We start from the raw sequence: 14150 nt of genomic DNA, 5'->3' as shown, positions 1-14150 counted from the left end.
AACCGAAAAAACCCTAATCCTAAACAATAAGCATTAGCCACCGCTACGAGACTCATGCCGCCACTAATGAGCACGAAGGTAGTAGCCGAACGCCGGTTGAAAGATCCAACAAGACAACCCCCACAAAAATTTCCAAAGCCAGTAATCAAAACAGGTCACCCTAGATAAGCAAAACCAAACATCAAAAGAAAATCCTACAAAAGAAAAGAGAACAACCCCAAAATCAAACACTGCAACATCAAAGAGAATCTGCAGCCACCGCTGGAAGAACACCTGTGAGCAAGAAAAACCCACAGCAACAGAAACCAAGAGAACCAGATGGAGGAAGGAGGTGGTGCACGCACCCGAGTCGAAACTCTACACACCTTCCAATTGATACGTGATGACACAAATTTAGGAGGAGCCACTACAGATGCCCCATCAAGAAGCAGAGTTAGAAAAAGGGGGGAAGTAATAAAGCGTAGGAAGACAGAGATGGAGAGGAGATAGAGCATGAAAGAAAGAAGGGGGCAAAGGAGAAGGGGAACAAAAGGAGATCGGATGAGAAACAAAGAAAATCTAGGGTTAGGGTTTTGATGGGGTTTTGGAAGAAAATTGGAAGAACAGTGGAGGAGTAGGAAGGAGAAACAACGAAGGGAAAGAGGCAAAAGCCCCGAATCTGAGACATAGCTCAAGGAAACACCCATTTCGGGTGGGATGGTGCCACCAACTCTCAAAAGGGAGGAGAGAGAACAGCGCACAACACTGCCTTTTTCTGTCTCTTAAGAGAGGTTGTATGTTGCTGAGTTAAATGTGTTTTTATCCCCTATTGGTTCCCAATTTACTTGGACCAAGAAAAAACAATTTGGCAGAGCTATTTGAGAGACTTAATAGAGGTGTTTGTTGTTAGAACCAGTTTGGATTGAACCCCCAATCCAAATCTTCATGTTTGGGTTCAATTTAAAAAAATGTTTTGCATTTGGCCCAAATCTAGGGTGGATTTTAAAGGCCCAAATCCATGGATTCCAAATCACTTCTCCAACTAATTATTAGAAAGGGGGGATATGCCGACCGCCCTTTTGTGCTGAGTTGACCACCCTTACTTAGTTCACCACCTACACTTAAAATTTTTTTAAATTCTGTTGAGTTAACCACCCTAATATGACAAAAATACCCTTAATTCCACAAAATATATCATTTTTACTATCTAAACCCACCTACCCCACCCAAACAAACACACCACCAGTATACCCCACCCTTGGCCTACGCAGACCATCTGAAACTAACGCCACCGCTTCCTCCATCGCCGGTCCTCCCTTCCACCGCCGATTCCTCTTCTGCAATTTCAGGTGGTTGCTTTCTCCCTCTTACTCTCCCTCACTCACTCTCGGTGTCACTCACTCTCGGATCTGAAATTTTCGGGTTTAGGGTTGTGTAATGCATTAATATATATATTTGGCCTACCAATTACACAGATATTTGATATTTTAGAGAAATTAGAATGAGATTTTGAAAGTGGGTGTCTGCAAATTAGAATCTGATTTCGAATTTCATTCGGTACTGGTGTATCGAAATTTCTTAATTTGTTCGGCATCTACTTGTCGAATTACTTCCAAATATTCGACAGTATACTGCCGAACAGAATTTGGTGGAAATGTGTTTACAAATTCATTCGATAGTTCAGTTCCGAATTATTTACATTCATTCGGTAGATATCCTCCGAAATATCAAATGTTATTCGGTGGGTCTCTGTCGAATGAAGATATTGATTTAACTGTTGTTGGTTCCATTTGACGGGCATCTGTCGAAACTTTGATATATGTTCGATGGGTGTCTGTCGAATGAATCTTAATATTTCGGTGGACATCTACCGAATGGATCTGAAATTTTCGGTAGACATCTGCCGCATGGCATGAATATAAAATATTTTTACATACACTTTTCTCTTATTCTATATTTCATGATAACTTATATTCTTTGTATTCTAAACATGATTTCAATTTTTGAATATAGGTATGGATAAGAGAGGGGCATCTAGAGGTAAAATCTTCTCGAGGCGAAACTTGTAGAGGTAGATCTTCTAGATGTGGTGCTGCAAATGAAAACAATAAGAACAAATACAATCATAATTAAGAAATTGCATAAAAACAATCATCCCACATACATGGTACGTATGCCATAAAGGTTAAAAACAAATCACTAGGTTTAATTAAGATGAAATTCAATCATTATCAAGAGACACAATTTTCGGCGTAGGCACGTCACCATTAATTCGCTTGAACTCCTCAAGGCGATTTTGATATCCAATGTACCAACCATGTGCGTCATATGCGTCGGCATTTTTATGCCAATCATCTGAAATATGTGGTATAGGATGGCCCGGGGACAAGTGTACCTACACATATTAATTAAGTGAATAACTCTATAAATTTACAATTACACAATCTACAGCCGTACTTGTACAAAATGATCACGGTTGACAAACCCAATGCAAATCTCATGGAGCTCAACGTCCTGATGTGCTTCTGAGTGTGCATATAGTGGGAGACACGTAAGGCAAAACGATCTACATAAATGGATCACGGTTACACCATAACATGTGGCGATAATATATCCCATCTCCGGCATGGTCATCCAATGATCTCTGGGTGCAGGGGTGTCTTCAAAATAATCAAGTACCCTCTGAAGAATCTGTGACTCAAACATGAGACGTGGAGTTTGTTTCAGGGATTTGGTTTGGTTCTGATATTGGTGTTGATTAAATGTATTAAGTTTACTAACATGTGAAATAAGGAGGCTTTTGGCCATCTGTTTCATAGAAAGAAGAGCCATGTACAGGGATACTAATCCTTTTCTTACTAACCTTAAGCAGATCTAGATCTTGCTGGAGTATAGTTCAATTATTGTGCAGGAAGGGACTTTTGAATGCAGAAGTCTAGGATTAAATGGCTGTAAGCGGGTGAAAGAAACAATTAAGTTTTTTTTTTTCATCTTTCCCCTCTTTGTGAGGACAAGAATAAATAAAATTTAAGGATAAATGAATGGTTATGACTTATGATACCTGGGTGCAAGATAATGTTGACCTTTAATTGCTTGCAGTTTAGCATTTTAAGAGAGAGAGAGAGAGAGAGAGATCAGATTTGATTTACTCGCTTCTGTATGCACACATAAACAGTCCTTCAGTCACATCACTTGTGTCACATGCCAGACGTCTGCTTGTCTAGAAACATGCACGTTTTTGTCACATAAATCCAAGTTTGTTAGATCACAGATGAATTAACTTAGATGGACATAGCTAAAGTTTCAAAGAACACATATAACAGCTACTAACAAGCATGAAGTCTCACTCCAAGAAGTTTGCTTTCAGATCCAGATGAGTATCTTGAGTAGTGCGTGATGAGTTTCTAGGACTCAAAACTGGCATTGGAATTTTGCTTTAAGCGGCGAAGTTCACTCAGGAAGTCCATTGGTGAACCAGGTGACCCAGCACCGCCTGTCGGAGCCATTAACTAAAGATAGCCAATCCAAACATCAGATCATGTGAGAGAGAGAGAGAGAGAGAGAGAGAGAGAGAGAGAGAGAGATTTCATATTCACCTGGTGAGGAAGTCTAAATTGACCCCATGCTGATCCGCTTCCTGTGCACATAACCGGTCTTTCTGAAATATACAAACTATAAAGATATAAACAAACCAGCTAAATTTCATGCAACTCTCACATTACATTGCCTGTTTGATACATGCTTAAATGAGGTTTGTTATTAGCACATACTTAAATGAGATTTGTTTCAAGAAACTTGTTCCATCTCTGAATTTGGTAGACTGAACGGCTCACAGCCTCACAGAACAAAACAATACTTGAACAAAGAGCTTAGCGATACAGACTGCTGGACTATAGAAGAAGAAATCCAGAATATGATAAAATATGCTAAAAGCCCAAAACATTATGACACTTCTCCATTGACAAATTTTCCATGTCAAACACTCGTGGATTAGGGAACGGCACTTGCGTCCACCCATGTCAGACACTTGGGATGCCTATAAATATTTACCTTCATTGGCTTAGAAAAGAGTGCAAGACCTATCAAGCTGTATTTTTGTCAAGAAAATTAAACAGATATTATTTTCATACTTATTATGGTAAGATGTGGTTCTTTTACAAGTAAAGATTTTCTGAAATATGTTACAAGTAAAGATTTGCTGAAATACACAAACACATTGGTGTGTCCTCATGTCTTGAAGTTAATACACAACACTCATGTTTGTGTGACCATGTAACATGATCCACCAAAAAAAACTACTAATGACACTGATACAGGAACACAAGGTGGGTGGTTCCTAGGGTTATGGTGGCCTTAAGATGATATAAATTTTAAGGCACTGACTATTTTAGGGAACAAAGAGGGTTTAGGCTGCTGCAAGTTTAGAGAAATAAGAGAAGATGGAGAAGAACGTAGACAGGGAAGAGAGGAGAAGGTAGAGGAGATACCAAGGCACCAATCCTTCAACAACACTTCATTTTCATTCATCAAAATCTGATTTGGTGTACAGAAAATAGCCTTATTTATAGGCTTCAAAAACATCCCCCAAAGACTCCTAAAAATACCAAAAGACTTCTTAAAATACTAAAAGACTCAATAAGTATAAAGATTCATTAATACTTGACATTATATTTTCCTTAGACCCAAATAGACTCTTAATAACACTAGGCTCAAATAAATACTCTTAATAAAACTTTTTGTTTTTTGCTAGGAAAACTTGACATTAGGGTTTAGGTCTTAATAAAACTTGACATTAACTCTTAGATTGACTCTTTGACTTATTTATTTAGTTAGTCTTTTATTTTCGGATTCATGCACTACTATGGGCACTTCATTCTAGACTTAAAAGGCCTTATTGTTAGATGAAGCAAAGACATCCACGGGGCGGTTCGTCCTATTCAGATATTCACAACTTGGGATTCCAAAAAGGATACCTCTCTTCTAACCAAGCTAAGCTACTGCATCAGACACATAAAAGAAATGCATATCTTAACGATCCTAAAAAACTTTTAACATCTGTTTGAGAAAACATCCAATTGATATTCCAAAAGCACCTGGTGAAGTAGGTAGTGAATAACAATAAGGCATACAAAAATTATATTTCTTTCAGTTATCGCAAAATTTTGGAAAAGAAATTTTTTGTGTGTTTAATGAACTATATCATGCATGCATCATCAATTGGGATATCTTAATAACTTGAACATGTTTTTACTTTTATGCAGAGTATGCTATAAATTCTCTAAATAACCAAAAATTTATTCCACTGACCTGATAGATCTATAGATGGATTGTTGTAGCAATGCACTGCAGCTGCCCAACCTGCGTTTGAAGAGTCATGGAGGGATTTCAAAGGTTAATTTGCATGCATAAAAGTCATGCAATTATTAACCAACTTTAACCTCATACAAGTAATCACCAAAAAAAGCACACTCGCATAAACACCCTTCTCGTTTTAGACTTTTAGTTAATCGTGCACAAAGTCCAAGAAAAATTTCATGCATGAAGAATGTTCATGTAGTCCAAACTCCATTAAGAATACTTTTATTTCAACTATCATACAAATACTAAATGTCTGCTTGTTTTGTAAACCTTTCCAAGTCAAAAGAAAGCCAAGTATTGCTCTGTTTGTAGACCTTTCCACTAGTCAAATGAAAAGGATGACAGGGGGTGGCTTGGCAACTTTATTTTCATTTTTTATTTTTTTAAATGACAACAGGAGATACAAATACAAACATTACCCTGCTTTGTGGCAAGGACACTTAATTTCAGCAATTCTTGTTATAAAAAGTCTAGAATGTCACTGTGGGCACCAAAAACTATTCTCCATTGAATTTAGTTCTCAATCAACATGCAGAAATATCATGCATCACCGGGGAACACCCATGGCGATATAATTTTCACAAAATGCAATTGTAAAAGCATAAGTAGGCTGATGGAAAAGAGCAAAAATAAAATTCAAATAATTCCTCAACCAACATATAATACTTCCTTTTCAAGGACCTGTTGACACATACGATTATTCAAGAGCTGGAAAGCTTCACCACTGCAACACCCCTCTAGAGCTATTAACCGAGTGTTCTCATTCAGAAGACTGCTGCTACCTGCATCCCCATGATCTATAACAGAAATATTTCTTGAAGAAGCAATTTGATTCTTCTCCAAATCATTCCCGTGAAGATTGTTAGTTCGATCTGAAACAGATTTTGTAACTATATTAGATATATGACCCAGCACGTGTGCACAAACTACAAATAGAAGGCATCAACAAATATCAAACTTTCCTTGGCCATTCAACCTCTGATAAACAAAAGAATAAAATGATATGTACTAATAAGTAAAATGAGATGGCCAATTGCCTTTAGGCCTGATGGCACCTCCTCCTACTTAAGAACAAGGGTAGAGAGAGTGTAAGGTCTGAGGTTTAATCCTCAATGGTGTGTGTGCAATTTACTTAGCCAAAAGAAGAAGTAAACAAGGTTTCAACTTTTGATGACCTAGAATTATTCAAGATATACTATCCAATGACTAAAATTGTAACTTGCACTTGGTGATGATAAACCTATGCACAGGTATAATGGTGAAACGGATCAAATATACTAGGTACTGCATCGGACAATGTCAACGCGATAGGATCAAAAAGATAACAGGAACTAATTAGACAGCACAAGGAGGATCATCTTACCACACACACAAAACATATGGTCAAAGAAAGGAGTTAAAAATAAGGCCATGCACATCATTGGGGTGTGGTTGGCAAAGGGTAGGTTTATCAAGAACAAAAGATAAAACGATTTCTTCTATATTGGATAACTAGAGAAGTACTACTTTGGATGCCTAAACCTATGCCAATCATCTTTACATCAAGCAAAAAACCTTGCTGGTTATGTATTTGGCTTTTGGTTAAGGTCACCGAGTCAAAAAGGATTTTCACGAAAACTTCATAAAGTTGTAAACTACAAATTATTATGAAGAAATGCCAAATGAGTGAAGATGCACAATACTACCTGTTTATAAAAATAAAGGGGATATACAAAACTGTGGAAATTATAGAAGAATTAAATTGATAAGTCACACTATAGGGAAAAGTAAAGAACAAATAATAAGGGCAGAAGTGACAGTTGCAATCTACTTACGAAGCCAACTAATGAAAGACTGCAAAAATAAAAAGAGTGACCCATATATGATATTGATTGATTTAGAAAAAAGGCCCATGATAGAATCCCAAGAGATATATTTTGGTGCGCCCTACTGAGAAAAATAACTGTGCTCAATTATATTAGAATTACTCAAGATATATATAATGACACAAACTAGAACTCGCAGAAACTATGCTTTCCTAATAAAAGTAGTGCCAGATCAAGGATCAACACCAAGTCCTGTCCTTATCGGTTTGTAGTAGAGCTGAAAGAAATATAAATATACAAGACATCCCATGGTTTTTAATGACATAGGCATAAAACTGTATTAATTATTGATAAATCACTGATATATCTCTAGTATTATTTCAATTAAGGAATTCTGATATTAAATATAATGTTAAGTTTTCATACAAGTCATATATATATATATATATATATATATATATATTACATTTCAACATTTTCAGATGGATATGAGAAGTACAAATAGAATGATGCATAAAATACGATTTAACCGAATAAATAGGATTTTCTTCAAGTTTAAAATCCATCCAAATCTATTAAAATCCATCACTTAATAAACTCCATCAGTTTTTTAGGACACCTGGATTTCTAAGGAATCCATTAAAATTAAAATACAAATTGGGGACACCTAGATTTCTATGGAATCCATTAAAATTCTAATTGAGAACACCTAGATTTCATTGGACTTTTAAAATCCATTAAAATCTGAGTTGGGGACACTCCTTAGTTGCATACATTTTTTTCATTTCTTCCTAACCTCTTTCTGATATCAGGACTTAAAATGAAAGAGAAATGCAAGGAGAACAAGGAATTGAACAAAAAGGGTGAGTTACCTGCGGACTTGCGCCTGTTAAGAGAACGATTCCTGCAATGCAGGCAAACGAAATGCAAATAATTGAGAGTCAACTTTCAAGTTTTAGTTTTCAATTAACTAATGAATTCATTCATTCATTCAATATGCATAATAATAATAATAATAAATATAATTATTTGTTTTAACTTTAAGAAAAATAAAAAATAAAAAAGCCTAATGGAAGAACGAATACCTCTGATTGGGAGGAGCATAGCGCTTCACGACTGCCGCTGGATCTCCTGCGGCTGCTGCCGCTGATGTAGGATTTTCCAGCATCGGTGGGTCAGTGTGATAACTCTTTAGTCTTTACCCACCCCACCAAAGACCACAAGAGCTTAAAAGCTCAAGCTGCTCAACCAAGCAAGATGGAATATTTACTATATTTTCATGGACAGACTTTGCCTTATTTTTCTCAATCCGATTCCAACATCTTAAGTCGGGTACTTGGTTTTGGATCCGAGCTATCTGGGTACATATGCTGGACTTACAGATTTAATGATATTTCAAAGGAGAACGATCGGGGGTATTTTATTTTTAACACAAGTTTTTACACAAATTTTTAATAGGGTTCTTTGTATAAGATTTCAACGATCCAAACAGTTTATTTTTTTAGGTCTCTACTAAAATATCATTTTTACAAAAAATTAGCCAAATCAGAAATCATTTACCATATAAGATTAAATGGTCAATATTTCAAATGTTTATTTTGTTGACCATTGAATCTTTTTAAGTAAATGATTTTTGAGTTACTTAATTTTTTGTAAGGACGATTTTTTAATATAGACTTAAAAAATAGACGATTCTAATAATTGAATCCTATATGGAGTGGCCCTCATTGAAAACTTGTCATAATTTTTGTGAAAAATGATATGTCATGGATCCACCCCCTATTTTAAATACCAATTATAACCCTATTTGAGTTTGTTCAAAGTAAAGCTATTTTTATTTGGCAAAAATTCACTTTTGGTCCCTTTATTTTGAGTTAAGTTCTACTTTGGTCTCTATAGTTTCAATTGTTATAATTTTGGTCCTGTAGTTTTCAAATTATTGCAATTCAAGAACATGTTCGCATTTTCATTCATCAAATCGTCAAATTTGTTGTGCTTTTAGTCATGTACTTTACATACCATTTCAATTTAGGTCATATACTTTATATACCGTTAGTATTTAATGACTAATTTAACGAATTAATAGGCAAAAATCCTAATGTGTCCTTAAATTGCAATAATTTGTAAACTACAGAACCAAAATCAGAACAATTAAAACTACAGATATGAAAATGGAACCTAACTCAAACTACAGGGACTAAAAGTGAACTTTGGCCTTTTTATTTAGTTTTCTTTAATTAGTAGGATAAAATGAGAAAAATTGTTAAGCCAAGACGGCCCAAAACTTAAGCTCAATGCCAAATTTAAAAAAGCCCACTACTGTTAGCCCGTATTGTTCATACTCACTGTTCATATTCATGATTTTTTTTTAGAAAAAAAAAATACTTTAAATGACATGAAGAAGCATCATATGCATCAAAAAAAATTTAAAAAAAAAATCATATGCTTGCAAATACATCTTTAAAATAATTCAAATGATATTTAGAAGCATATATATGTTCCTGTTGTCAAATAAAGAGTTCTCTGCATATTGTGGTCCAATTTGCTCTTGTGGTTTGAAGTGCTACTACCGCAAGACGAGGAAGTCATTGTATCCTGGGAGGCAAGCGCCGATAGACTGTAGTGTTGGAATATTCCCTAAAGCCAATCGTTTTGATAAACGTATTGTATGTTTCCATATATTTTTAATTGTTGCAATATGCCCTAATGCAAATCATTTTAATAAACATATTGTTGAAGCATAAAATCTCCATGTAGCTAAACTCAAAAAATGTCAGTCTTGAAAACACGCAAAAAACCTTTGGAGGGTAAAGGGGCATCGGTGTGCTGCCAGCCAAAGGCTCTCTGATGGTCAAGTTAGAAAACAAGATCATTATAAACTCAAAGCAATGGCTCAGAGCTTGAGAATTACATACCTTTTTGTGCGATCTTATGATCAAAGTGTATTTATAGAGGATGAATCAATCCTCATAGCTTAAGGATTGTAAGCTTGTTAGACTTGTAATCACCGGGAAGTATACTCTATTTATGAGTGAACTCCTATACTTGAATCCTTATTTTGGAAGGATTCAAGCCACTTTGATTCATATGAGAGTTAGAATCCTAGTAGAACATAGAGTTCTTAGGTACCTTAGATTGTGAGTTGCATGGGAATGCCTCCGCGGGTTTGCATTCGAATGCGTCCGAGGTCTTTGGGTTCAAACTCGGATGCATTTGAGAGCTAGGATGCTTCCACAAGTTCAGATGTATCAGCGCGTTCGGATGCATCTGCAGCTTCGGATGGATCCTCGAATTTGGATGTATCCATGAGCTTGGATGTATCCGCGAGCTCGGATGCATCTGCAGGTTTGGATGCGTTCGGCCATTCTAAGCGATTGTATAGGTGATTGTCCTTTATTCCATGTTCAATGGATCCTTTGAATTTATGGTACATTATTCCTCTGGTCCCTTTATTCTTCATTGGTGAAGATGTCATATCTATAGGTCCCCCTAGATTCATATAATCATAGGTCTCATTCTCTGAGTTGTACGTACATCCCCTTTTATCTAATGCTAGGGCCCTATGTTTTTCCTTCTATTTTCCATGGACCAATTCTAAATAAGAAGGATAGGTCCTATCAAGATTCTACAATCCTCATTTCCTTTCCTGAATGTCTCAATCAAAATACATCCATGGTCCCACACATATTGTATGCTTTCGATCGTATATTTCTAACATCAATTAAGGGCAAACATGTATTTTATGTGGCATTCTCTATATGCTATTATATCTTTATATATATTGTACAAGAAGGTGGTATGTCTAGCATTACTCAAAAATAATTTGTCAACTCTTTTCTTTATGCTTTGTCTATTATTTCAGACTTCACCCAAACTCCCCCTCCCCCCGATTGCAGCCCTATCACCCACCACCCACCCCCACCTAATTTCGACGCCAATGCCACATGCCTCTAACGCAGCTCCTCAACTCTCTTGTCGGTCTTCCTCCTTCTCTCTCTTTCTCTTGCCTCAAATATCCATCGAAAAAGCAGCTGAATTCGATGTCCTCCTACATTAGAAGTTCATATCACTCATTAAAAAATCAAAAATTAAAGAGTAGAACCAACACATCAAGAAATTAAAATTGGGACAAAATCAAGTGACTGTTGGAATATCAAAGATCTAAAGAGATTAAGAACACAAGAAAATAAGAAATAAACATAGTGCTTGCTTTTATTTAACTTCCTCATAGAATTAGACTGCTGATTGTTCATAATTTGAAGAGAATAGTGATTGTTCATTCACCCCAGCAGTCTAATTCTATGAGGAGGTTAAATAAAAGCAAGAAGGCTTTTATTTAAGTTAATGTCTCAACTAATTAAGTCGACTGAACCTACATGTCGTCGACTGAACCTGTCTATGTTGAAAACAACTCAAGCCAAAACTCTGTCATAGAAAGCTCAAGCTTTAATATTATCTGTTATGAGATGCTCTAGCTTCCTATTGCTGTAAACTGTAACATTTTAGATATTTGTTATTTCTTAGTTGTTAAGACTTCTAAGCTTTAAGAGAGTGCATACATAAATCTAACAAATATATATGTCCAACTTAATTATGAAGGCAACATACAATAAACCATAAATCAAAAATAACTGTCAAGCTAGCTAAACTTACAAAATCCATATTTAGAATTTAGGAAATTTAAGTGCAGGAACCTGAATTTCTATAATATTCTATAAGCAAGTTAAATAAAAGCAAGAAGACGCTATGGTGTGTATCTACAACATAGCCCAATGCATGTTAATATTCCTACAACAACTGTTTGTAACTATTCTCTCTATTGGCTCCATGATAAACAACATGTTATTAAACTGAGCAACGACATTTAACTAAGTAAGCTAACTGCAAGACAACTTAGACATTTAGCACTCTGGCTAGGCAAACAAGTTGTCTTTGTCTGATGTTCCAATTTTCTCCATCTTTAACAACTGTATCATTATTATAATCCAGATTTTCTAAATGAATTATACCACTCTTATAAATGAATGAGACAAAAAGACAAAAATATATAATAAACAATAATGAAACTTTTTTGATTATATGATTAAGTAGCTTTTGATATATACCAAGCGCATCTAGGAGCCTTTGGTTTTTCCTGATAATGTCTACCAGTCGACATTTATTCAAGACATGAATTTGTTATATATAAATCAAGTGATATAAGTAAAATTAATTAACCAGCACATCATATTTCTTGAGTTCTAGGTAAAGAGTTTTGACTCTAATTATCTCTCATATTTCTGGATTAGAATGTTGTTGCAAAGGATCCAGATTAGTCTTCATGGTTCCATGAAATAGGGGTAGGGTCTTGTGGGATTATAGCCAACCTTGACCTTAAATCCTGCAAGCTTATTCTTGTAATATTTAGTCCATCAATGAGAATTTGGCAAATGCTACCATTGTGGCAAAAGAGCCATATGAAGAGAAATTGTCGGACTCTTAAAAGAAAGCAGAAAGAGGCCAACAAGTAAAAGAAAGATGAAGACAATAGCACTACAGAGGCCAACAAGCAAATCAGCAAGGCATTTCATAAATTCTGACTCTTGGACATTTCTTTGGTGCAGGATGAGGCTTTGCAGGTAACACAATCTCAAGTATATTTTTGATGACTTCCATCAGGTTGTCCAACTTGGTTTCCATTGCTTTTTGAGTCTAAGGCAGCTTGCTGAAAATCTTGATTTCATATTGAAGACCTTTCATCATTTATTCTACATGACTATCCTTTCTTTTGATTTCTTGCAGATCATCTTATATACCATCCATTCTACGCTTGATGACCTTAATGTCAATCCTCATTTCATCCAGACATGTCATAGCTTCTGGAGAGATGGCAAGAGATAATGATGATGCAGCAGAGATTTCTTTCTTCTTGAAGGTTTGCAAATCGGTTTTCTGAAGGTTGGTATTAGGTGATTTAACTACCTAATCAAATTGATTAAAATCACAATCAGTAATTGGATCCTAATTTTTGTTTACGTGATGACTTAGGGACTAATCAAATAGACTTAAATATGAAGCTACAGATTAACACTCGAAAAACAAAATATAAATTTTGTAGCCAACACAAATCAAACACACACAAGGATTAAGTGACAACCTATACACTCAGATGACCCATCACAATAGGCATCTCAGTGCTATCCACAACTATAGTGGTGTGTGATTAACTGGATAGTTCAATATAACATATAACAACATCAAGCATAAATGTTCAAAACAGATTCGTGAAATGTTAAGTATGTCAGTAAACATCATGACACAGAATGAAGAAGAAAGCACACAAGATGTTCACCCAAAAAAACCACAAAGGATAAAAACTGAGGGTCTTTTTCAGCTGATCGAAGCAATCCGCTATGTAGAAGGTTTAATACAAAGGCAACATACAACACACAAGCTCAATCACTAAGTCCTAAACTAAGTGGCAGCTTTTTACCCTTTTGTGCAACTTTCATAAGTTGGTCATGGAAGGTCTTTGGGGGTAGCAATGGTTTCTCATGTTTTTACTTTATCTATGTTGTACATATATTGACATGGTCATTAGGGGCAGCCAAGGAGTTAAATTTCGAAATTTTTGGCGAAATTTCGCCGAAAATTTCGATTTTTGGGGATACCGAAATTTTATCACATATCCATCAATTTTTCAGGAGAATTTCGCCGAAATATTCGAAATTTCGCCGAAATTATCGAAAATAATCAAAATTTGACGAAATTTCGCTCACTGCAAACCCGCAGCGCACCATGGCTAGAAGACCCACCACGCATACGACGGCGCAGAGCAGCGTCGCGAGTATGACGACAAAGTCTGAGTCCAAAGTGATCGCCTCAAGAGGCAGCGCTGCCGCTGGTGCTGGTGCTGAGAAATCTTTAAGAGCGAGTTAATGTCTCTGTGTTTTGTTTGTACGTGTTTGGGAGAGTCAGAAGGAAAGAAAGAAAGGGGTTTGGAGAATTCAAGTGGGTTTTTGAATTTGG

At 35.9% G+C, this 14150-nt stretch overlaps 1 protein-coding gene across 3 annotated transcripts; it reads right to left on the bottom strand.

Annotated features, from left to right (window-relative positions):
• Positions 1-3105: 3105 nt before the first annotated feature.
• Positions 3106-8498, bottom strand: LOC147280415 (uncharacterized). 3 transcript variants are annotated; one of them, XM_086250681.1, is made up of 6 exons: positions 8228-8498; positions 8015-8046; positions 6033-6209; positions 5287-5337; positions 3576-3651; positions 3106-3488 (listed from the first exon to the last, which is right to left on the bottom strand). In XM_086250681.1, the coding sequence occupies exons 1-6, from the start codon at positions 8308-8310 to the stop codon at positions 3485-3487; spliced, it is 423 nt and encodes a 140-aa protein (XP_086106807.1). In that variant the 5' UTR covers positions 8311-8498; the 3' UTR covers positions 3106-3484. The 3 variants fall into 3 exon arrangements, with proteins under 3 accessions (XP_086106807.1, XP_086106805.1, XP_086106806.1); XM_086250679.1 differs by having other exon boundaries at positions 3576-3637; XM_086250680.1 differs by having other exon boundaries at positions 3576-3616.
• Between the last annotated feature and the right edge of the window lie 5652 nt (positions 8499-14150).

The sequence above is a fragment of the Dryas octopetala genome, chromosome 7, assembly GCF_963921425.1.
Source record: "Dryas octopetala chromosome 7, drDryOcto1.1, whole genome shotgun sequence".
In the NCBI taxonomy this organism is placed as follows: domain Eukaryota; kingdom Viridiplantae; phylum Streptophyta; class Magnoliopsida; order Rosales; family Rosaceae; genus Dryas; species Dryas octopetala.
Note: the sequence above shows the minus strand (reverse complement) of the source record. Positions and strands in the feature narration are given on the sequence as shown.